The sequence below is a fragment of the Salvelinus alpinus genome, chromosome 19 (assembly GCF_045679555.1).
Source record: "Salvelinus alpinus chromosome 19, SLU_Salpinus.1, whole genome shotgun sequence".
NCBI lineage: Eukaryota > Metazoa > Chordata > Actinopteri > Salmoniformes > Salmonidae > Salvelinus > Salvelinus alpinus.
This window is the reverse complement of record NC_092104.1, coordinates 23,701,346-23,726,622: the sequence shown is the minus strand read 5'-3', so window position 1 is coordinate 23,726,622 and position 25,277 is coordinate 23,701,346. Positions and strand designations below refer to the sequence as shown.

General features: G+C 43.0%; 1 protein-coding gene across 9 annotated transcripts in view; it reads right to left on the bottom strand.

Moving 5' to 3' along the window:
- Positions 1-203: 203 nt before the first annotated feature.
- The window catches only part of LOC139545161 (vesicle-associated membrane protein 8-like), a 42,854-nt gene continuing 17,780 nt past the window's right edge, over positions 204-25,277 (bottom strand). For 3 of the 9 annotated variants that reach the window (XM_071352613.1, XM_071352612.1, XM_071352615.1), the window contains exons 7-19: positions 23,228-23,417; positions 20,860-20,942; positions 20,411-20,613; positions 15,304-15,449; positions 15,067-15,173; positions 9,254-9,373; positions 8,787-8,891; positions 8,442-8,585; positions 8,107-8,217; positions 6,970-7,049; positions 6,616-6,691; positions 1,833-1,988; positions 204-1,480 (exon numbers count right to left, since the gene is read on the bottom strand). In XM_071352613.1, the coding sequence (XP_071208714.1) occupies positions 1,289-1,480; positions 1,833-1,988; positions 6,616-6,691; positions 6,970-7,049; positions 8,107-8,217; positions 8,442-8,585; positions 8,787-8,891; positions 9,254-9,373; positions 15,067-15,173; positions 15,304-15,449; positions 20,411-20,613; positions 20,860-20,942; positions 23,228-23,417 (1,713 nt within the window). In that variant the 3' untranslated portion in view covers positions 204-1,288. Of the gene's footprint in view, positions 1,481-1,832; positions 1,989-4,398; positions 4,865-5,736; positions 6,396-6,615; positions 6,692-6,969; positions 7,050-8,106; positions 8,218-8,441; positions 8,586-8,786; positions 8,892-9,253; positions 9,374-15,066; positions 15,174-15,303; positions 15,450-20,410; positions 20,614-20,859; positions 20,943-23,227; positions 23,418-25,277 lie in introns of those variants that run through there. The other 6 variants (XM_071352616.1, XM_071352620.1, XM_071352614.1 and 3 more) reach the window with 5 other exon arrangements.

Sequence of the window (25,277 nt, the reverse complement as noted above, 5' to 3'; positions counted from 1 at the left end):
AGCACTTCTTCAAGACTTGCTTGTTTCCGCTTAGCTTAGAGTGATCCTAGTAGTAAGAACACAGTAAAAACAATTAAGGAATTTCCCATGGTGCATTCAACAACTCTACCAACCTCTTTGTGTTAGTGTACTGGGTCTTCCTCTTGTGACCCTATGATCAGGCAGAAACCATCCTTAGATAACAGAATAATTAACAAAATCACTGCAGAAGTAAATGCTATTTATTCTATAATTAACCAGATATAACATGATTGAACTCCATCAATGAATGAAAAACAAAATAATAGAATTCTATAGCAATTGAAACGGGCCCAAATTCCCAATACATCCTACTTGTCTAAAATACAATTATATCTCTAAACCACATATATACTGATAGGACTCTGGAGGGGGTCCATATCATTCTCTTTCATTGGTTTTGATTAAAAACAACATTAATACAGTCATGAAAAACAAAAAAGAAAAGACGTTCAGTAGGGATGAGAAAAATAAAACATTAATAAATAGCCTCAAATTAACCTCATTGTTACACTACTGGGATGGTTTAGGGCCCCATGTGGGTGCTTTACAAATGTATATACAGGTAAAATAACTATATACAAGCATGGGAGTAAACTCCTTGACCTCCCCAAAGCTTGGCTGGTATTGTAACATTGGAGTGGGCAGTGAGATGAGTTAAAACCCACAAGTAGTTAAAGAATACAGGTAGGCCTACCAAAAGCTACTATGCAATTAACCGTTTCAATTTAGTCAAGATTACATTATCTGGATGAATACATTTTTTATGAATGAAGCCTTAAGTGGGAAGAAATAGTTGAGCAATTGCTGAATTACAATTGTTCTGAAAGCCATTGGCCTATTCTATGAGAGGAAGACATTAACAAAGCTATGAGATGGCTGACAGTAGTCCTAGGAGCTTGAGACACTCGTTTGGACCAGCAAGGGGAGTTGTTAGCTGTTCAATTCCACCTCTCTCACAACAGGTTGTCTGGAGTTAGCCAGAGTTTCCAAGGCCTGAGTACAGGGACAATGAGAACCCACATAGGTCATGACATGAGTTCCCGCAGTTTGTGTATGATGGAGTATCAGGTCATGGATAGAGGTCAAAAGGCTCTCATGCTTCTTCAGACTCTCTCTCCATTCTCTCTTTCCCTCTCTCAATTCCCCCTTTCTTTCACTATACCATTGCAGCTAAGTTTTCCCCATCTTTCAAAACAAAAAACCCCACTGACATCCTCTCTAGCAACCAGCTCAGCTAAAACACATTGAAACACAGTGGGGGAAAACATTACTCGTTTGGTCTTTTAGTAGGTTTGGGGAGTGGGGGAACAGGGGTGCTGGTTGGGATGACGCCAGTGCTGAGCAGTACGATGATGAGGATTATGACGAGGACAATGACCACGATCACCACCCACAGCTTCATGTTCTTCCACCAGTAGGAGCGAGCCACCTTCTGGGACGTGTGCTTGAAGTCCTCAGCCTGAGAAAGAGATGGGACGCTACTAGGAACACGCTCACAGAAGTTCTATCATTTGCAGCATTTTGCAGTAATCAATGCTTTGTAAACTGCAGATATGTAGTCTACACATTTCAGAGAGTTTGTAGCCTGCAATTAGATTTTTTTTTAAATGTACACCTTGAACAAACCCACACCATGGTTCACTCTTTAGGTCCATTGAATACTTTAGGTATCAATAATTGGATGTAATATGACGTTACAATAGATGTTAAATGAGGACAAATTAATGCAGTGAGGAGCACATGATGAGGAGAGAGACAATGTCGAACAGAGATGTATAGAGATGTGGAGCAGTGTTGCAGGACTGACTAACCCCAGCCTGCAGGTCCTCTGACTTGCCCATCAAGTCGTCCAGCCTCTCTCCCCGGGCCAGGATCCGGTCCACGTTCTGGGTCATGATGTCCTTCACTCCCTCCACCTGAGACTGCAGGGTCCTCACCTTGTCCTGCTCCACCACCTCTCCCTGCTCCTGAAGACAGACAGAGACAGACAGAGGCGAAAGAGGTCAATGACGAAAATACACTTCAGCAATCATCCAGCACGTGTTTTCATAAACTGAGGATATCTGTGTGAAATATAGACCATCAAGCCAATGATAAAGGACTCAAGTACTCAAATGCTGCTAATGGGCTGACTGGGGTTATGGTGTAGATTATTCCTACAAAGCTTTATCAACAATCCATTAACAGTAGTAAGAAGAGAACCCTGTGGGGAAGTTTTACACCTGTATCACTTCTCAAATAACCTTTTACGCTCTAGTCAGAAGAATGTCCATATCTTTATGTCATAGCTGCCTTTGAATGATCACGTAAGACCTGCACAAAAATAAGAGACGCACGCACACAAGATCCAATGAAAATCCATGTCAGGAATATATATTTTAAATAGGCACATTTAATTGACAGTACATGTCTGAAGGTCCCCGTAAGCCAGGAAATGCTAGTTTTGACATCCAGAGCCAGTTAGTTTGCTGAGGAACTTCACTACACTTAAAAGTGCAAAAGACTCGATTAGACGTTGCTGACGTGTTAGGCTTTGTATGTGAGACAAAGAGAAAGGAGTGAGTGTGCATGTTGCAATCATTTTTTTCTTTCTTCTCCAAACCCCATGAGCAGGCTCACTGGCTCAAAAAACACAGGCGTCTCCAGGAAACGGTAAGCTTTGCTGCGTCACAACCCGTCTCCCTCCCTCCCCCTCTGTTCTCAGTCTCCTCCCTTCACAACCTGCTTTCTCCTGGCACAGGGCTTTGCCTGTATAAGGCCCACTGAATGGTCGACTGCTATCAAATGACAAGTCCCACCAAGAGAGAAACATTACATACTGACAAAGGAAGTTCACTGACGTTAGAGAGATTAGTAGGCTACATACAGTATTACACAGTATCTTATTCAAATACTTGAGAAGCAAGCCTTTTTGAAGCTTTGAAAGTCCTTCAACTGGTTAGAGATCCAAACTCACAACACACTGCACTACCTCGGCATGACGGCTGTATTCTGTCCTTGACAGAGATACATCAAACAGATAACCACTTCGCTGACATAAATGAGGAAATCATTTAGATTAATTATGGATCTTAGGTCAGTAAATAACTGCCAGTCTGTTTGTGATATGACAACTCCTTGGCATGCCAAACATGTTGAACAGGGGTTAAGCACTTGATTTGTGTACCACGTTGCTCTAAAATGTACTTGTAAATACCAAGTCATTTCCCTCACATTTTGGTCAGTTACAATGTGCAAATGACAATGTATCAGGTTTTAATTTTTATTTTGTTCTAAAGTGCATCTCATGGATATTGTGGACTGACTCATGAATCAGACATTTATGTTTAAGTAATCTCTGAACCTCAACCCAGAACCAAACTCTTGGATACACGCTGGACTGTGTCTAGCTAATGGATTTGGGAGAAACTAATGCTGAAGAGCCTGTCAAGTGGTCTGTCTACAATCTACCCTCCAAGACCATACAACCCAGGCAACTGACACCAGGCAAGCAATATTAGGCCTACCAAACTGCCCACTTCCTTGTGAATGATCTAAACTCAGCTCAGAAGTAGAAAATAGCCTAGGTTCAATCCTGTGCGTATATGTTTCTTCATTTGGAGAATATGATGAGTCAACAGGCTGATGAATTACCAGACAAACCATTTACTGTATTAACTGTTTCATGTTAACAGAGATGACGGGAACGAACAATCCAGCTACAGGCAAGAAAGGCCAAATGTATGTTTGTGTTAGTTTAGCTGAAGTCCCCCTTGTAGTGGCAATTCAAAACTTGACATCCACTCCTGAGGAGAAAGTACAGTAATCCACACTACATTCATACGGGTTTCTCCAAGTATTCTCCCATAGAGCCCATAAAAAGTAAGGTGTAGTATTTGAGTTTGGTATATTTGACTATCCTCCTATATTTTCCAGCTGACGATTCAAGCGAAAGTCGTTGAAGTGTTACATAATGACTCTTTATATGCTCTGACAGGGGTATACTTTCATGGATTGTTGTTGTCGTTATGGAATAGATAGGCTACAATTAGTGGTGATTATCAAAACAAATACCAAAAGTAACAATTGGTGCACAGGCGCCATGTCAAATACACAAACGTTACAATTTAAACAATTCAAACGCAATCTTCCGCAAAAGCGATACTGCCAGCGACCTCTTGGTCAGATAGAATGTGCGCAATGAATGAAGGCAAAACAGAACATTTTCACAACTTTACACACTGTAAGTAAGCAAAACAGGCGACTGTTGACTCACAATCAACCTGTTACATTTATTCTCAAGTGAGAAAGTTACGCTATTATTAATGTGTGGATTCAATTGAGACTGGTTCAACAACACACCAGAAAAGAACCGACCGTTCCATGATCAGCACCTACCAAATCATTATCCATTTGTCTTCAGTCTTCGTTTATCGCCACCGGAGTTTATTTTTTAAATCCCGATACATCCAATTTGTATAACTTAAAAAAAAAAAATGGATTATGCGAGTTTGATGTTCCTGCTGAACAGCTTACGTTGCCTCCTGTTGCTCATGAACTTTTCTCTCCCTTAAAGTGCAGTCCTTCGGCTTGACCCACCTCTTCTGTCTTCTGCTTCCACTTTGCATCCTCACGAGGGCGTTAGAGCACCTGCAGCAGGTAAGAAAATGGACCCAACTCAGAATGTCGTTGTGCTGGTTAGCCCACAAACTTTCACATCAGGATTCTTGTTCATCGTTGGTATGTGCTGGGTGCTACAGTAAGGAACGGTTTCCTTTTTACCTGTAACTTCTGTGTGCAAGAACTGTATAAGATACAGCAGGTCGATTGACGCCAGCCCCCTAACCGCTGTCTGCTGGCCCGATGCCGCGTTCATAACAACTGGGAACTCGGACATCCCCGAATTCAGTACGTTCTAAACAACTGGGAACTCAGGGGAAAAAACGAGGTCAAATCATGACGTAGGCGATCTTCAGTTCAGAGCTCTAAAATGATGCCCTACATTTTCCGACTTGGAATTCCGAGTTAAATGACCATTAAACTACTTTTCCCAGTTGGAACTCGTTTTCCCCCAAGTTCACTATTGTCTTGAATGCCCAGAATAATGTCCCAGTGATAAAGATAGATCTTGTCTAAAAGGATTGATATCACATGCTGACAGATACTACATATCTGATGCAGGTTCAGTCTCAGACATGCTTTTAGGTTGACAGTTTTGTGTGGTTGCTTGTAGGTAGTTTGCTGTAAGCTTTTGATGTCAAAATCTCATACAGTAGGCCTACATTATATGTAATACAGTGTTAATGCTGGGAATGGACCTATGGAAAACAATTATCTGCTTTACATTCCAAATGTAGTGTGTCATTCAAGATAGGGAAGGGGGGTGAGAGATTATTGAGGCGGTGTAACAACATACAATACATGCTCAGATCAATAAGTGAGTGACTCCACCCATCCCAGCAGCTCCTGTTCTACCAGTCATGCTGACGCGGTATCACCCAGCCCGCACACACTGTTAACCCTGACTAACTGGTTTTAAGCCTGTGTCTGCATCCCAAATGGCACCCATTCCCTTAGAGCTCTAGTAAAAAGGAGTGCAGTTTGGGACATTCATGACAAGGCTGCAGGGAGTACACTACAATCCAATGGCGCCAGCTGAATGTATAACAAGGTAGAGCATAAATAACCACACCTAAAAATAGCTACCTTGCAGTTTGCTTGTACCTGATTCCTGTGTAATGTAGAAAAACAAACTTTTATTTTTGGTATGTACACATTACACAGTCTTGAGGAAGGCAGGAGTGAAGCATTTATATTATTTACAAGTGGAGGCTCCTGAGGGGAGGACGACTCATAAAAAATGGCCGGAATGGAATGGTATCAAACACATGGTTTTCATGTGTTTGAAACCATTCCAGACATTATTATGAGCCACTCTCCCCTCAGCAGCCTCCACTGTTATTTACACACAATAGATGTAAAACAAAAAAAGGACAGGTTCAACTGAATGTACAGGTAAATATGTTTAAAACACTATTCAGGTAATAAACAGATGATTCATTCTTTTTAAAGGGACACTTACTATACATTTCCTAGAAATAACATATTTCACCTAAATATGGCGGGAATGGCCAGGAATTCTTCATATACATAGAAAAGGTGAGAATAAGCAGATTGAGGAGAAAAAGGAAACAAGTCTCTTTTTAAGTCCCATTGTTTAGCCCTTTTCATTGACCTTGCTTGATGACGATATCTGACATGTCGTCCACCTTCACAAGCTCCAAATTCTTTTTAAAGAAAACAGACAATGAATGACAAAAAAAATTGAGTGGCGTGGTTAACTCTTCATTCACGCTCAACTACCAAGTGGAAACAGTCTTGATGCTGACGCCTATCTGAAAGATTCATATCAAGTTTATATTTAACACAGACAAAATAAATTGTGCAGATTAAAGGGTTTGTGAATGCTTCCACACACCCGCTCAATTAATAAAAGCTCTAAAAGTTAATAATGTAGATATGTACTACCACTGCATGCCAACATAATAGCCATATCTAGAACCAACTTATTTAAGTAATGACATTGTGCAATAGGTCAGAGAAGTAGCTACTCACCTTCTCATTGGCCAAGTGCAGCAGGGCGACGAACGCCAGGGGCACAGACAGGTTCTGAGCCATGGTGGGGGGCAGGCTGAAGTGACAGCAGAGGGAGAACAATGCATCGCTTTTATTACATTATTTATCAGCACATATGTCCCATCCACATCCCTTTTAGCAAATTAATATTTGGACCATCACCATCCAAAGTCCCTCAGTTGGCAGTAATGTCTAAATAAATGACACATGTCTATCTCACTACTAGTTTAATGAAAAGAAGAAGCAAAACAACTACAATTCTCTTCAATGGCAGCTGAGAAAACACTATAGCCATTTAAGTATGGGCCCAGTGGTGATACTAAGGCTTGGTACCTTTGAAGCAGGGTCTTTGTGGTCTGACTGAAGACTTTCTCCCCAGACACCTCTGAAGTCTCAGCATTCTCCATCTCCTGCTGAGAACAAAACATAACACTGTCAACCACAAGGAAGCAGTCCTGGGTTCAAATACTATTTGAAATCATTTCAAATGTAATTTGTGGTAAATTCAGCTTGGCTGTTGGAATGGAACCAATCGAAAAGTGCAGACCTGGGACTCCTGGCAGACTTAAGCAAACGCTCAAAGTATTTGAAAGCTTTTGAATAGTATTTGAACCCAGGGAAGATTCTCAATGGCGAAAGGTGCATAAAGATGGAGGAATTCAGATTAAGTTATTGTTTTAGCAATACCCAGTTTTTAAACTACGGCACGGGACATGGTTCAATGTGCCAATAAATCTGCACAATCTACTTTCTCGCTTTTTAAAATGGTCTTGGATCTAGAATCGGAATCAAGTTTATTGTGCTAATGCAGATACAATACAATAGTAAATGGGGAGCACTGTATAACACAGTGAACTTTGCAAATTAGGCATTTGTAGTAAGTACATGGGGGTCGCCATCTTTATGCATGTCAGCTATTGGGCAAGTCTGTCCATGACCCGGAAACTCCATGGTCAAGGAGTGTCAAATTGTTAGTAGGCGAACAGAGGAGTGCTCACCTCCTTGATTACCTACTTCAGCAGAGGATGCACAAGAGTATCCTTTCAGCTTCTAGCACGGAAGTGTTTTAAAATCTGCCACACCCCCATTGAATCAGCTGTTTTCTCATAGGAGAAAAGCACGCACACATTTAAAAACTATATGCTACTTATCCTTTTATCTATAGAATGTCTTTCACATCTAGCCATTACTTTTGGCATTCCAAAATAAATGTTTGCCCGATTTTCCTGATGAAGCGCGATTGGAGCAGGAGAGTCTCACTTCATACAAGCACATTTGTTTCCTCTCCTTGACTACCTTTGACCTTTTTCAAAAGCAGGTGAGGAGAGGACAGAAGCGATAGGAGTCGAGCAAAAGCTATTGATTTTCTACCTAGGTCTGCAAGGAAGAGGCATGGAGGAAAAAACAACAACATATTAGCCAACCATAGAAGCCAGTCAAAGAGAGGCATGAAAACACTTTAAAATTGACCTTGGCTGTTTTTTCCAGACTGTCAGTCAGAAGATTCCACATGATGTTCTTAAGCCTCTTCATGTCCATCTTCTTGGCTGTTTTGGCGTGGTTTATCTCAATCTTGTTCACCTGAAATGAAAGGCAAAGCCGGGCTTTAACAACATTTCAAACATGATGCTGCCATTTCAGGGCATTTATACCCTGAAGGCGGCACTGGGTCCCAAAACATTGGTGTTTACCCATTCAATTATTTGGAGAATATTTAGTCTTTATTCATTTCTACACAAATTTCAGAGCATGACACTTGCTGAACACTGGCTCCCCATAACCATTCCCCTTCCCACCAGTCTTACCCGGTGTGGTTCTGGCACCAGGTCGTCCTCCCCATAGGTGGACACGTCGTCATGGTCTTGTGAGGAGGCGAGGTTACCGTCTGCGGAAGGCTGGGTGTCATCTGCACCTCCACTGAAACCTTCACCATCATCACTGTCCCCACCCTATAGAGAGTCAAATAGATATGTAGAGAGAGGACGAGAAAGAGATTAGCCAAATAATTACAAAACCAGCTACTAACAAAATAGGGCTGAAGCTATAGAATTAGTGGGGGTAATGATACAGTGGCAAGTTCGATATCTCTGTAGTGGTCTTGACACATAATGGAAACTGTATAAGACTGACACGGGAGTTACAATACAGACCTGCAGGCCAGGGCAGAAGTTGGCTGTGTCGTTGGTGTTGTTGTAGTCGTAGTCTCCGATGCCTTCCAGCTCTCCAGACAACTTCTTCTGTCCCTCTTTACACAACTGACATGGAGCACACACGTTTACTGACATGGAGCACACACGTTTACTGACATGGAGCACACACGTTTACTGACATGGAGCACACACGTTTACTGACATGGAGCACACACATTTACTGACATAGAACACATGTCAGTGGCATCACAATCTTCACTTTATCAGTTGCACCAGCATATCAGTTCCAATCAGCTACGGTGATGAAGGCCTGACTGTATCTGGTAGCGGCTGCACATTGTTTTAGAACACCACTGTCCCCCAGTATCACCATGGAGACACAGGACAGGGTCAACTAGTGTGTGTTACATTCATTTCACCCAAAATGTGTTTATTTCATGCTGGTTGTTGTGTACAGGAGGTCTTACTGTGCTGGCAGGTTTGAGGCTGAGTCGGGACAGGGTCTCAGGGGGGAACTGGAAGTCTGCAGCTAGAGTAGTTTTCTTGTTGCTGGTACTGAGGGCTGACTTGATGTTAGTGGTAGCAGCCTGGGAGAACACATTAGGCAGAGGTGAGGGAAAGGTTTGAATCAATGTGTGAGTGGTGAAGAAACTCCTATAGCCACTAAAACCACATTTCCTCGGCTGCAGTGACTAACATTTGAAATTGCGTAACTGCCTTATACATAGGCAGGGATTGTCAAGACACTTGACCCCTGTATTAGCATCAAAAGTGATTTACAGAAGTGACTAATACAGTAATTGACAACGGCTCAGAAAACAGGCACTTTAACTTCAGAATGTGACTGCCTACTAGTGATTATAAAATCAAATTTAGTCACATGCGCCAAATACAACAGGTGTAGACCTTACAGTGAAATGCTTAAGAGCCCCTAACCAACAATGCAGGAAAAAATTATAATTGAGTAAGAATAAGAAATAAAAGTAACAAGTAATTAAAGAGCAGCAGTAAAATAACAATAGCGAGACTATACATGGGGGTACCGGTATGGTCTCAATGTGCGGGGGCACCGATTAGTTGAGGTAATATGTACATGTAGGTAGAGTTATTAAAGTGACTATGCATAGATGATAACAGAGAGTAGCAGCGGTGTAAGGGGGGGGGGGGGGGGGGTCGGCAATGCAAATAGTCTGGGAAGCCATTTGATTAGATGTTCGGGAGTCTTATGGCTTGTTTTTTTTTATTTAACCAGGTAGAATAGTTGAGAACAAGTTCTCATTTACAACTGCGACCTGGCCAAGATAAAGCAAAGCAGTGTGACACAAAAACAGAGTTACACATGGAATAAACAAACATACAATCAATAACACAATAGAGAAAAAGTCTATATACAGTGTGTGCAAATGAGGTAAGATAAGGGCAATAAATAGGCCATAGTGGCAAAATAATTACAATTTAGCAATTAAACACTGGAGTGATAGATGTGCAAAAGATGAATGTGCAAGTAGAGATACTGGGGTGCAAAGGAGTAAAAAATAAATAACAGTATGGGGATGAGGTAGTTGGATGGCCTATTTACAGATGGGCTATGTACAGGTGCAGTGATCTGTGAGCTGCTCTGACAGCTGGTGCTTAAAGTTAGTGAGGGAGATATGGGTGTCCAGCTTCAGTGATTTTTGCAATTCATTCCAGTCATTGGCAGCAGAGAACTGGAAGGAAAGGCGGCCAAAGGAGGAATTGGCTTTGGGGGTGACCAGTGAGATATACCTGCTGGAGCGAGTGCTACGGGTGGGTGCTGCTATAGTGACCAGTGAGCTGAGATAAGGCGGGGCTTTACCTAGCAAAGACTTATAGATGACCTGGAGCCAGTGGGTTTGGCGACGAATGTGAAGCGAGGGCCAGCCAACGAGAACATACAGGTCGCAGTGGTGGGTAGTATATGGGGCTTTGGTGACAAAACGGATGGCACTGTGATAGCAAATTGGATGCAGTCTGAGTAGAGTGTTGGAGGATATTTTGTATATGACGTCGGCGAAGTCAAGGATCATCAAGATATACCCTTGTAAAACTGACTGTTTGGCAGCATGAGTGAATGATGCTTTGTTGCGAAATAGGAAGCCGATTCTAGATTTAATTTTGGATTGAAGATGGTTAATGTGAGTCTGGAAGGAGAGTTTACAGTCTAACCAGACACCTAGGTATTTGTAGTTGTCCACATATTCTAAGTCAGAACCGTCCAGAGTAGTGATGCTGGACGGGCGGGCAGCGATCGGTTGAAGAGCATGCATTTAGTTTTACTAGCATTTAAGAGCAGTTGTAGGCCACGGAAGGAGAGTTGTATGGCATTGAAGCTCGTCTGGGGGTTAGTTAACAGTGTCCAAAGAGGGGCCAGAAGTATACAGAATGGTGTCGTCTGCGTAGAGGTGGACCAGAGAATCACCAGCAGCAAGAGCGACATCATTGATGTATACAGAGAAAAGAGTTGGCCCGGGTAAAAGCTGTTTAGAAGCCTCTTGGACCTAGACTTGGCGCTCCTGTACCGCTTGCTGTGTGTTAGCAGAGAGAACAGTCTATGACTAGGGTGGCTGGAGTCTGACAATTTTTAGGGCCTTCCTCTGATACTGCCTGGTGTAGAGGTCCTGGATGGCAGGAAGCTTGGCACCAGTGATGTACTGGGCCGTACGCACTAAACTCTGTAGTGCCTTACGGTCAGAGGCCGAGCAGTTGCCATACCAGGTAGTGATGCAACCAGTCAGGATGCTCTCGGTGGTGCAGCTGTAGAACCTTTTGAGGATCTGAGGACACATTCCAAATCTTTTCAGTCTCCTGAGGGGGAACAGGTTTTGTTGTGCCCTCTTCACGACTGTCGTGGTGTGCTTGAACTAGGGCTAGGTGATATATATCGTGTGACGATAGAAAATTGTCTATCGTTTCATATTATGCTCTCGTTTATTTCGTTGTGTCGCAAATCATACTCTTTATGGCAATATTTGGACATTTGCAACACAAACAAACATGGAGGGGAGTGAACGTGACACAGAGCACGGAGACCGTACCTAAAAGAGGGGCTACTTCGGTCGCAAGGGCATGGTTTGGGTATGTAAAGTCTGACACGCACCAGAAAACCATCCTCTGCAAAATATGCCGCAGGCCGGTCCCGACAACACGCTCAAACACCACTAACCTCTTACCACCTACGCAAGAATCATGTGAAACAGTATGGAGAGTTTACGGATGAGACCCAAAAAAGTACAGTTGAGTGCTCAAAACAAACCCAACTGACGTTGCAAGAGGCTTTTGCCCGCGGCACACCATATGGCAAAGAATCATGAAGCTGAAAGGAGGTAACAGCCGCCGTCACAACTTACATTTGCAAAGACATGGCCCTAATTTACACTGTCGAGAAACGGGGGTTTCGTGAGTTGGTGCTAACACTTGACTCAAGGTACCAAATGCAAATACCTTTTATTTGTTGAGTATAATTCAAAATGTAATAAGAAATAGGCCTTTACATGTGGTCACTTTATATAAACTATTTATTCATTGAATTTACAGAATGTGTCTAACGTGATATGTATGGATTTCTGGATATGAGATTTTGGCCATATCGCCCATCCCTAACTTGGACCATGTAAGTTTGTTGGTGATGTAGACACCAAGGAACTTGAAGCCCTCAACCTGCTCCACTACAGCCCCTTCGATGAGAATGGGGGCGTGCTCGGTCCTCTTTTTCCTGTAGTCCACAAATCATCTCCTTTGTCTTGATCAGGTTGAGGGAGAGGTTTTGTCCTGGCACCACCCGGCCAGGTCTCTGACCTACTCCCTATAAGCTGTCTCATCGTTGTCGGTGATCAGGCCTACCACTGTTTTGTCATCGGCAAACTTAATGATGGTATTGGGGTCATGCCTGGCAGTGCAGTCATGAGTGAACAGGCAGTACAGTAGGGGACTGAGCACACACTCCTGAGGGCCCCGGGTTGAGGATCAGCGTGTTGGATGTGTTGTTACCTACCCATGGTCAGTTGGTCAGCGCATGCTCGCAGTACACGTCCAGGTAATCCGTCTGTGAATGTTGATCTTAAGGATCCGCCCCCTTTTTTTTAAATTTTCGCCTAAAAAGACATACCCAAATCTAACTGCCTGTAGCTCAGGCCCTTAAGCAAGGATATGTATATTCTTGGTACCATTTGAAAGGAAACACTTTGAAGTTTGTGGAAATGTGAAAGGAATGTAGGAGAATAACACAATAGATTTGGTAAAAGATAATACAAAGAAAAAAACAAGTGTTCTTTTGTACCATCATCTTTGAAATCCATAATGTATTATTCCAGCCTAGGTGCAATTTAGATTTTGGCCACTAGATGGCAGCAATGTTTGTGCAACATTTGACTGATCCAATGAACCATTGCATTTCTGTTCAAAATGTTGTATCAAGACAGCCCAAATGTGCCTAATTTGTTTATTAATAACTTTTGTGCACTCTCCTCACTCTTTTACTGTAATAGCTACTGTAAATTGGACAGTGCAATTAGCTTAAATTCTTGTTAATCTTCCTGACAATATCAGATATCTAAATTATGTTCTGGGAAATGTTCTTGTACTTACAACCTCATGCTAATCGAATTAGCCTGTGTTAGCTCAACCATCCCGTGGAAGGGACACTGATCCCGAAGAAGTTTTAAAGGTCTTACATCGGCTGCGGAGAGCGTGATCACACAGTCTTCCGGAACAGCTGGTGCTCTCATGCATGTTTCAGTGTTATTTGCCTCGAAGCGAGCATAGAAGTAGTTTAGCTCATCTGGTAGGCTCGTGTCACTGGGCAGCTCTCGGCTGTGCTTCCCTTTGTAGTCTAATGGTTTGCAAGCCCTGCCACATCCGACGAACATCAGAGCCTATGTAGTACAATTCGATCTTAGTCCTCTATTGACGCTTTGATGGTTCGTCGGAGGGCATAGCAGGATTTCTTATAAGCTTCCAGGTTAGAGTCACGCTCCTTGAAAGTGGCAGCTCTAGCCTTTAGCTCAGTGCGGATATTGCCTGTAATCCATGGCTTCTGGTTGGGGTATGTACGTCACTGTGGGGACGACGTCGTCGATGCACTTATTGATGAAGCCAATGCCATCAGAGGAATCCCAGAACATATTCCAGTCTGCGCTAGCAAAACAGTCCTGTAGCTTAGCATCTGCTTCATCTGACCACTTTTCTTATTGATCTAGTCACTGGTGCTTCCTGCTTTAATTTTTGCTTGTAAGCAGGAATCAGGAGGATAGAATTATGGTCAGATTTGCCAAATGGAGGGCAAGCTTTGTATGAGTCTCTATGTGTGGAGTAAAAGGTGGTCCAAAGTTTTTTCCCTCTGGTTGCACATTTAACATGCGGATAGAAATTTGGTAAAACTGATTTAAGTTTCCCTGCATTAAAGTCCCCGGCTACTAAGAGCGCCGCCTCTGGGTGAGTGTTTTCCTGTTTGCTTATGGCGGAATACAGCACATTCAGTGCGGTCTTAGTGCCAGCATCGGTCTGCGGTGGTATGTAGACAGCTACGAAAAATACAGCTGAAAAGTCTCTAGGTAGATAGTGTGTTCTACAGCTCATCATGAGATACTCTACCTCAGGCGAGCAAAACCTTGAGACTTCCTTAGATATCGTGCACCAGCTGTTATTTACAAAAATACACTCCGCCGCCCCTTGTCTTACCAGATGCCCCTGTTCTGTCCTGCCGATACAGAGTATAACCAGCCAGCTACATGTTGATGTCGTCGTTCAGTTTTGAATGACCCGTTGGGAGTTTAATCTTCCGCGTAGGTCATCGATTTTATTTTCCAAAGATTGCACGTTTGCTAGCAGAATGGAAGGAAGTTGGGGTTTAGTTGATCGCCTACAAATTCTCAGAAGGCAGGCCGCCCTCTGGCCCCTTTTTCTTCACCTTCTCTTCACGCAAATGACAGGGATCTGGGCCTGTTCCCGGGGAAACAGTATATCATTCAATTCGGGCTTGTCGGGACTAGTTAAAAAGAAAAAAAAGGATTCTGCCAGTTCGTGTTGAGTAATCGCAGTTCTGATGCCCAGAAGTTATTTTCGGACATAAGAGACGGTAGCAGCAACATTATGTACAAAATAAGTTCAAAAATAAGTTACAAAGAAACAAACAAAAAACACAATTGGTTTGGAATACGTAAAACGTCATCCTTGTTCTCCGGCGCCATCTTATTTCCGGTTAATGCTCTTGGGTGCAGCTCAAACAATAATCAGAGAACTGGAGGGGTTACCAAGGGCTTACTCTAGTGGTGCGGAAGTAGGTTTCAAAGTTGACATGGTCGTTAAAATCGATTTCAAAGGCCTTCTTAGGCTTCCTCTTGCGACCCTCCTTCTCAGGCATGTTGTCCTCTACACACACACACAAGCGAGACAGAGGAATGAACAGGTGATATTTAGTGGACAATGCTGTTAAGGAATTCTCCCAAACACAGATAAAATACATATAAAACATGGCTTTGTGCATACAACCACCACTCACTCTTGTGCAGAGGTTTGAAGCGCCAGTAGCCAGGACCTGCCCAGGTAGCCATGGTCCTAGGGCTGAAGTATGAGTACTCTCTGGGCTGGTTGGACAGCTGCAGACACATGGTGGCTATGTCTCCCTCTCCAATGGGAATCACATCCCTGTGGACAGTCAGCCACACAACAGAATGACATTAAAATACATGGCCAGCAGCATACCACCCTGCATCCCACTGCTGGCTTGCCTCTGAAGCTAAGCAGGGTTGGTTCTGGTCGGTCCCTGTATGTGAGACCAGATGCTGCTGGAAGTGGTGTTGGAGGGCCAGTAGGAGGCACTCTTTCCTCTGATAAAAATAAATAAAAGCCAATCCCCCTGTGCAGTGATTGGGGACATTGCCCTGTGTATGGTACCGTCTTTCAGATGGGACGTTAAATGAGTGTCCTGACTGTGGTCACTAAAGATCCCACGGCATTTATTGTACAAGTAGGGGTGTTAACCCCGGTGTCCTTGCTAAATCCCCAATCTGGCCCTCATACCATCATGGCCACCTAATCGTCTAATTGGCTCATCCATCTCCCCTGTAACTATTGCCCAAGATGAAAAAGAAACATCAGTTTCATTTTTAAACCTAGACTGAGAAAAATATGGATTTAATAAACACATCTTCAGTTAATCCAATTACTTTTGCTCGGATAAGTAACTCCAATTCTAAAGCCTGCCTGGACCTAAGTCAAGGAGTAGAGTAGAGCTTTTTCTGTCGAGTCAAATTGTTTCCCTTCATTCATCCAGACATCTAAACAGGATATTTAATGGGTTTGGGTGTGTTACCGTCATAACAGTTTTGAAAAACTCAGGACATCATGGTACACACAACAACAACACACACCACAACAACAACAAAACTAGAGACAGAACAAGGTCAATTCAAGCTACCGGACCGGTTTCCTTGTGGGATACCGTTCCTCATGAAACATCCCTGGGATCCTCTATGGCAGGTATTCCCAAACTGGGGTACGCATAATGCTGTCTGGGGTACGCCAAATAAAAATGTGATTCACACGTGTGTGTGTATATATACACAAAATATAAATTGGCTGTTTGAAAATGTGAAGATGTGTGTATATATATATATATATATATATATATATATATATATATATATATATATATATACAGTGGGGAGAACAAGTATTTGATACACTGACAATTTTGCAGGTTTTCCTACTTACAAAGCATGTAGAGGTCTGTAATTTTTATCATAGGTACACTTCAACTGTGAGAGAAGGAATCTAAAACAAAAATCCAGAAAATCACATTGTATGATTTTTAATTAATTAATTTGCATTTTATTGCATGACATAAGTATTTGATACATCAGAAAAGCAGAACTGAATATTTGGTACAGAAACCTTAGTTTGCAATTACAGAGATCATACGTTTCCTGTAGTTCTTGACCAGGTTTGCACACACTGCAGCAGGGATTTTGGCCCACTCCTCCATACAGACCTTCTCCAGATCCTTCAGGTTTCGGGGCTGTCGCTGGGCAATACGGACTTTCGGCTCCCTCCAAAGATTTTCTATTGGGTTCAGGTCTGGAGACTGGCTAGGCCACTCCAGGACCTTGAGATGCTTCTTACGGAGCCACTCCTTAGTTGCCCTGGCTGTGTGTTTCGGGTCGTTGTCATGCTGGAAGACCCAGCCACGACCCATCTTCAATGCTCTTACTGAGGGAAGGAGGTTGTTGGTCAAGATCTCGCAATACATGGCCCCATCCATCCTCCCTTCAATACGGTGCAGTCGTCCTGTCCCCTTTGCAGAAAAGCATCCCCAAAGAATGATGTTTCCACCTCCATGCTTCACGGTTGGGATGGTGTTCTTGGGGTTGTACTCATCCTTCTATTCCTCCAAACACGGCGAGTGGAGTTTAGAGCAAAAAGCTCTATTTTTGTCTCATCAGACCACATGACCTTCTCCCATTCCTCCTCTGGATCATCCAGATGGTCATTGGCAAACTTCAGACGGGCCTGGACATGCGCTGGCTTGAGCAGGGGGACCTTGCGTGCGCTGCAGGATTTTAATCCATGACGGCGTAGTGTGTTACTAATGGTTTTCTTTGAGACTGTGGTCCCAGCTCTCTTCAGGTCATTGACCAGGTCCTGCCGTGTAGTTCTGGGCTGATCCCTCACATTCCTCATGATCATTGATGCACCACGAGGTGAGATCTTGCATGGAGCCCCAGACCGAGGGTGATTGACCGTCATCTTGAACTTCTTCCATTTTCTAATAATTGTGCCAACAGTTGTTGCCTTCTCACCAAGCTGCTTGGCTATTGTCCTGTAGCCCATCCCAGCCTTGTACAGGTCTACAATTTATCCCTGATGTCCTTATACAGCTCTCTGGTCTTGGCCATTGTGGAGAGGTTGGAGTCTGTTTGATTGAGTGTGTGGACAGGTGTCTTTTATACAGGTAACAAGTTCAAACAGGTGCAGTTAATACAGGTAATGAGTGGAGAACAGGAGGGCTTCTTAAAGAAAAACTAACAGGTCTGTGAGAGCTGGAATTCTTACTGGTTGGTAGGTGATCAAATACTTATGTCATGCAATAAAATGCAAATTAATTACTTAAAAATCATACAATGTGATTTTCTGGATTTTTGTTTTAGATTCCGTCTCTCACAGTTGAAGTGTACCTATGATAAAAATGACAGACCTCTACATGCTTTGTAAGTAGGAAAACCTGCAAAATCGGCAGTGTATCAAATACTTGTTCTCCCCACTGTATATATATATACACACACACACACACACACACACACACACACATATATATATATATATATATATATATATATATATACACACACACACATAAAATCTTCACATTTTCAAACAGCCAATTTATATTTTCGAAAGGAGCTATACATTTGGGTGAGGTTTTTTTCCCCCTCGTTTGAGTAGCATGATTTCACTGCCAAAAATAAAATTAAACCATCTAGGGTTCAGCGAAATAACATCAAATACAGGTAGCCTAGTCAGAAAATGTACATTCAATCACATTAACCGTTACTCTCCCGTGGGTGAAACCTTCACTCTTGCGCAGATATTTAGAAACAAAACATGCCAATTTGAAAAAAACAACACAGGAGTTTGAGCGAGAATTAAGATGACTTTCGAGTAGTAAGACATGTATAAAAGCAACAGATACCATTAATAAGAAGGGGCTAGAAGCATCTTATATGGTGAGCTACCGAGTGGCAAGGACAGGCAAGCCCCATACTATTGTGGAGGACTTCATTCTTCCTGCTGCAGTGGATATGGCTGGGACAATGCTGGGAGAAAAGGCCAATAAAACTATACAGACAATGCCTTCATCAAACAACACTGTTTCAAAACATCTCCATCCATGTTACTGATGTGTCGTGAAACAATTACTGCTTCGCATACAAGCCAGTGAATTCTATGCGTTACAGCTGGATGAGTCAACAGACGTGGCGGGCTTGGCACAGCTCCTAGTATATGTCCGTTACGTTTATGGGGGGTCAATTAAGGAAGACATCCTCTTCTGCAAACCAGGACAATAGGAGAGGTTATTTTTAAATTACTGGACAGCTTTGTGACATCAAATGGACTTGTGATCAAGATGTGTTGGCATCTGTACTGATGGTGCAAAAGCCATGACAGGCATACATAGTGGAGTGGTAACATGCGTGCAAGCAGTTGCTCCTGATGTCACTTGGGTACACTGCAGTATCCACCAAGAGGCTCTTGCTGCCAAGGAAATGCCTGACAGCTTGAAAGACCTTTCGGACACTACAGTGAAAATGACTAACTTTGTTAAAGCAAGGCCCCTGAACTTGTGTATTTTCTGCATTATGCAATGATATGGGCAGCGACCATGTAATGTTTTTACAACATACAGAAGTGCGTTGGTTATCAAGGGGCAAATTATTGACCCGTTTTTTAAGAATTGAGAGACGAGCTTAAAGTTCTCTTTACTGACCATAATTTTCACTTGTCTGACTGCTTGCATGATGACGAGTTAATCACATGACTGGCCTATCTGGGTGATGTTTTTTCTCACCTGAATGATCTGAATCTAGGATTACAGGGACTCTCCGCAACTATATTCAATGTGCAGGACAAAATTGAGGCTATGATTAAGAAGTTGGAGCTCTTCTCTGTCTGCATTAACAAGGACAACACACAGGTCTTTCCGTCATTGTATGATTTTTTTTGTGTGCAAATGAACTCAAGCTTACGGACAATGTCAAATGTGACATAGCGAAGCACCTGAGTGAGCTGGGTGCGCAATTACGCAGGTACTTTCCCGGAATAGACGACACAAACAACTGGATTCGTTATGCTTTTCATGCCCTGCCTCCAGTCCACTTACAGATATCTGAACAAGAGCCTCATTGAAATTGCAGCAAGCTGTTCTGTGAAAATTGAATTTAAATCAGAAGCCACTGCAGATTTCTGGATAGGGCTGCGCTCAGAGTATCCTGCCTTAGCAAATCGCGCGGTTAAGACACCGATGCCCTTTGCAACCACGCACCTATGTGAGAGTGGATGCTCGGCCCTCAAAAGCATGAAAACTAAATACAGGCAGACTGCGTGTGGAAAATTATTTAAGAGTGAGACTCTCTCCAATTCAACATTGCAGAGTTATGTGCTTCCTTTCAAGCACACCCTTCACTAACCTGTGGTGAGTTATTCACCAATTTTGATGAACAAATGTTTTTATATGCAAGATGGCTAAATAAAGAGCAAAATTATTGATTATTATTATTATATAATTATTTGTGCCCTGGTTCTATAAGAGCTCTTTGTCACTTCCCACGAGCCAGGTTGTGACCAAAACTCACACGCATTCTTATGTTTAATAAATGTATCGTATAGTATAGTGTGTGTATGGTAGGCTTACAATGATGGCAAAAAACAACATTTGAGAATGGGCTGACCCTAGTGCTACAGGGGGTACACAGCTGGAGGTTGAATGTTTGAAGGGGTACGGGACTATAAAGTGTTTGGGAACCACTGCTCTACGGGTATAAACAAGCAGAGTACCAACAAACGCCCCCAGGTTGTTACCACCCTGTAACAAACACCCTCAGTACACTCACCTTCCTCTCCCCGGCCCTCCAGCCTTACATCCATCCTTGTGTTCCTTGGAGCCCTCTCCACCATAGTCCCCCTGACCCTCCTCATAGTCTCCATCAAAATCATCCCCAAAATCCTGACACTCCTCCTCATCCGGCTCCGGCTCCGCGTTCCGGTCAAACATGTGATCCCCCTGCTTCATCTTCTCCAGCATCTGGTTCATGGTCTGTAATAGAAGAACGATTTATATAGAGACTGTAGGGCTATATGACTGCTGTATCAACACAATACCTCCAATCTGTATCATTTCCAAACAAAAATAAAGACGTGTGCTTCCCAAATGGCACCCTATATCATGCACTATATTTGACCAGGGCCCATAGATTCCTGGTCAAAAGTAGTGCACTATATAGGAAATAGGGTGCCATTTGGGATGCAGGCTGTGTATATTGCCAGTGTATGTTGCTCTCACCTGGTCAGGGTTCCAGCTGGTGAAAGAGAAATCTGCCAGGGAGGGGCAGATGGAGCTCTTCTCCTGGGTCTGCTGGAGACCACCTGTCCAGTCACACAATCATTTCATGAATGATACCATTAAATCGGAATATGTAGGCCAACTGCCAATCATTTACAGCAGTGTTTCTTAATCCTGGTTCTGGGGGGGGGTGCACATTTTTGTTTTGTCCTCGCACTACATACCCGATTCCACTAACAGACTCATCATCATACCTTAGATTAGTGGAATCAGGAGTGTAGTGCAAAACAAAAATGTGAACCGTTTTGGGTCCCCAGGACCAGGATTGAGAAACACTGCCTTACAGCATCACTCAACAATCAACACAACCAGCTATAGGCTCTGAGAAAATCCAGAGATACTATGCCAGACTACAGCAAAAACAGCCCAGGGGTCATATGTATTCATGTGTCTCAGAGTAGGAGCAGTGCTTAATTTAATCTGGATTCTGCTGCAACAGGATCCGGCACTTCACCGTTTCGTTTCGGAAGCTATTTGCCAGGATTCAGTACCTGTCATGGTATGAAAAATTATTTTCACTGTTTTCAATGTAAAAATGAAAGTTTACTCTACTAGATTTCTTCTGCCCCCTAACATATGTGATGTGAAAACATGCCTGATATTCAAAGAATTGATTTGTGTGGGCCGGCCCGGGTTTTTGCGCAACATTGTAGCCTATATAGACCAACGCACGTGGCCATTGCTGTGGTGAGAGAAAGAAACACGCCTGTATCTTACACTACATTATTTATTTCCGTATAGAACCATAGCCGCAAGAATTGTGCTGGAGGTGCCGCAGCACCCCTGATAAATGTTCATGTATTTACCAAAGTTAAAGAATTATTGCCGTCCGTTCAGAAATAAGGAGTAGGCCTATAATTTAGCCATAGAGGATCAATAACTTATTTCTTTTTTAATAGCCTAGCTGTGGATTGTGTGTAGCCCAATCACAACGCAAGCCAAAAGACTGCTGAACAGTTCATCAAATGGCTATCCGGACAATTTACATTGACCCCCTTTAATTTATTAATCTTAATTGTTTTGCACCGCCTCTATGCACACTCACTAGACTCTACCCACACACGCTCATATGCATACTGATGCCACGCACACTTTCACATACACTGCTGCTACTCTGTTGATTATATATCCTGATTGCCTAGTCACTTTTACCTCTACCCACATGTACATACTGTATTACCTCAACTACCTCGTACCCCTGCACATTGACTCGGTACAGGTACTCCTTGTACATAGTCTTTTTGTTGTTACTATTTCCTTTTTATTTAAAAAATATATTTGTCTTACTTTTTAACTTTTGCATTGTTGGTTAGGGGCTTGTAAGTAAGCATTTCACTGTAAAGTCTACACCTGTTGTTTTCGGCGCATGTGACCAATAAAATGTGATTTGATGCCTACAGTCTGGAACGAGCAGTAAATCTGTAAGTGAACAGCATGCAGCCAAAACAGGCCTTTAGCAATAACTTCAAATACAATCTCAGGAAAACACAGGTTGTAAAGCAAATGAATCCTGCTGAAAAGACTAATATATGTCTACCAAGTCAACTATCAACTTCCAAATAGACCTATTGAGTGAACTTCGTTGTTTTACAAAGTAAAACGAGAGAGAAAAGCTTTGGCACGAGCACATCAACCATCACCGGTGAGTGAGCTGCACATCATTGGGTGAGTCAGTGAAACTGGAAAGCTTTTTAAGACTAATTTCCTTTTCATATTGTACAATATGTGTGTCTCCACACACCTAGGCCTAGGCTATTGATGGATTCAAGACAAGGTCATTTTTATTGATGTCAGATTCTTAGTTTGTCAGTGTCAAAGTATCTAGAAATTCCGATAACTTGTTGGGTATTAAATATTCTGCTAAAGTCGCGAGTCATCTAAAATGATATAGAATTGCATGAACCGAGTTTATGAAAGACCAAATTTTTCTCGGATCCCAGGCTACAAAATGGTCCCCCATGTGCGCAACTTCTGCAAATCGCCTCTACTGCGCTATGCCAGTATGCAAAAGCGATAATGCATCCGATGCTTTATTATGAAGGTGAAAGCATTTTTTTATGCGTTCCGGTACCTCAGAGCCCCCCAGGTCACCCCTCTCTCAGGCTCACTTTGATCAGGCACCTCCCAATTGACAAATTAAGCACCGAGTAGGAATGCTGTTCTAGGATCAGGCTCCCATTGTACACATAATCGTATACATTGTGATCTAAAAGGCAAAACTGCTAAATCAGAAACTTCTACTCTGAGGTACTTGCTACATATGTCCCCGGATCAAAGTGTGATGCTGACGTGACCCGGTCAATGTTACCTGTGAAGGGCAGCGCAGGGACGTGCTGCGGAGGAGACTGGGAGCAGGAGTGAGTGGAGTGCAGCAGGGTCATGTGGGAGGGGAAGAGCAGCTCACAGCGACTGTCTTCACTGAACAGCACTGACAGGAAGACACCTGCTGTGCTGCTCTCATCGAAGGACGACGCCATGCGCTGGAACATGGGGTCCACCTGGAGTTGGAGGGGTGGGATGATAATGAGGAGAATATTGGTGAGCTTACCATGTGTGAGCTTTGTAGGAACTTTCACAATCCTGTCTGGATCCAAACTCTCAGTAAATATCATAAGTCCTCTGGCTTTGTATTTATTATAGATCCCCATAAGCTGCTACCAATGCAGCAGCTACTCTTCCTGGGGTCCGGCAAAAGGCAGTTATACAATTTTAATAACATTACAATACATTCATAACAGATTACACAAATCAAATTTCATTGGTCACATACACATGGTTATCAGATGTTAATGCGAGTGTAGCGAAATGCTTGTGCTTCTAGTTCCGACAGTGCAGTAATATCTAACAAGTAATCTAACAATTAAACAACAACTACCTAATACACATAAATCTAAAGGGATGGAATAAGAATATGTACATATAAATACAGTGGGGAGAAGAAGTATTTGATACACTGCCGATTTTACAGGTTTTCCTACTTACAAAGCATGTAGAGGTCTGTAATTTTTATCATAGGTACACTTCAACTTCAAAAATCCAGAAAATCACATTGTATGATTTTTAAGTAATTAATTTGCATTTTATTGCATGACATAAGTATTTGATCACCTACCAACCAGTAAGAATTCCAGCTCTCACAGACCTGTTAGTTTTTCTTTAAGAAGCCCCCCTGTTCTCCACTCATTACCTGTAGTAACTGCACCTGTTTGAACTCGTTACCTGTATAAAAGACACCTGTCCACACACTCAAACAGACTCCAACCTCTCCACAATGGCCAAGACCAGAGAGCTGTGTAAGGACATCAGGGGTAAAATTGTAGACCTGCACAAGGCTGGGATGGGCTACAGGAAAATAGGCAAGCAGCTTGGTGAGAAGGCAACAACTGTTGGCGCAATTATTAGAAAATGGAAGAAGTTCAAGATGACGGTCAATCACCCTCGGTCTGGGGCTCCATGCAAGATCTCACCTCGTGGGGCATCAATGATCATGAGGAAGGTGAGGGATCAGCCCAGAACTACACGGCAGGACCTGGTCAATGACCTGAAGAGAGCTGGGACCACAGTCTCAAAGAAAACCATTAGTAACACACTACGCCGTCATGGATTAAAATCCTGCAGCGCACGCAAGGTCCCCCTGCTCAAGCCAGCGCATGTCCAGGCCCGTCTGAAGTTTGCCAATGACCATCTGGATGATCCAGAGGAGGAATAGGAGAAGGTCATGTGGTCTGATGAGACAAAAATAGAGCTTTTTGGTCTAAACTCCACTCGCCGTGTTTGGAGGGAGAAGAAGGATGAGTACAACCCCAAGAACACCATCCCAACTGTGAAGCATTGAGGTGGAAACATCATTCTTTGGGATGCTTTTCTGTAAAGGGAACAGAACGACTGCACCGTATTGAGGGGAGGATGGATGGGGCCATGTATCGCGAAATCTTGGCCAACAACCTCCTTCCCTCAGTAAGAGCATTGAAGATGGGTCGTGGCTGGGACTTCCAGCATGACAACGACCCGAAACACACAGCCAGGGCAACTAAGGAGTGGCTCCGTAAGAAGCATCTCAAGGTCCTGGAGTGGCCTAGCCAGTCTCCAGACCTGAACCCAATAGAAAATCTTTGGAGGGAGCTGAAAGTCAGTATTGCCCAGCGACAGCCCCGAAACCTGAAGGATCTGGGGAAGGTCTGTATGGAGGAGTGGGCCAAAATCCCTGCTGCAGTGTGTGCAAACCTGGTCAAGAACTACAGGAAACATATGATCTCTGTAATTGCAAACAAAGGTTTCTGTACCAAATATTAAGTTCTGCTTTTCTGATGTAGCAAATACTTATGTCACGCAATAAAATGCAAATGAATTACTTAAAA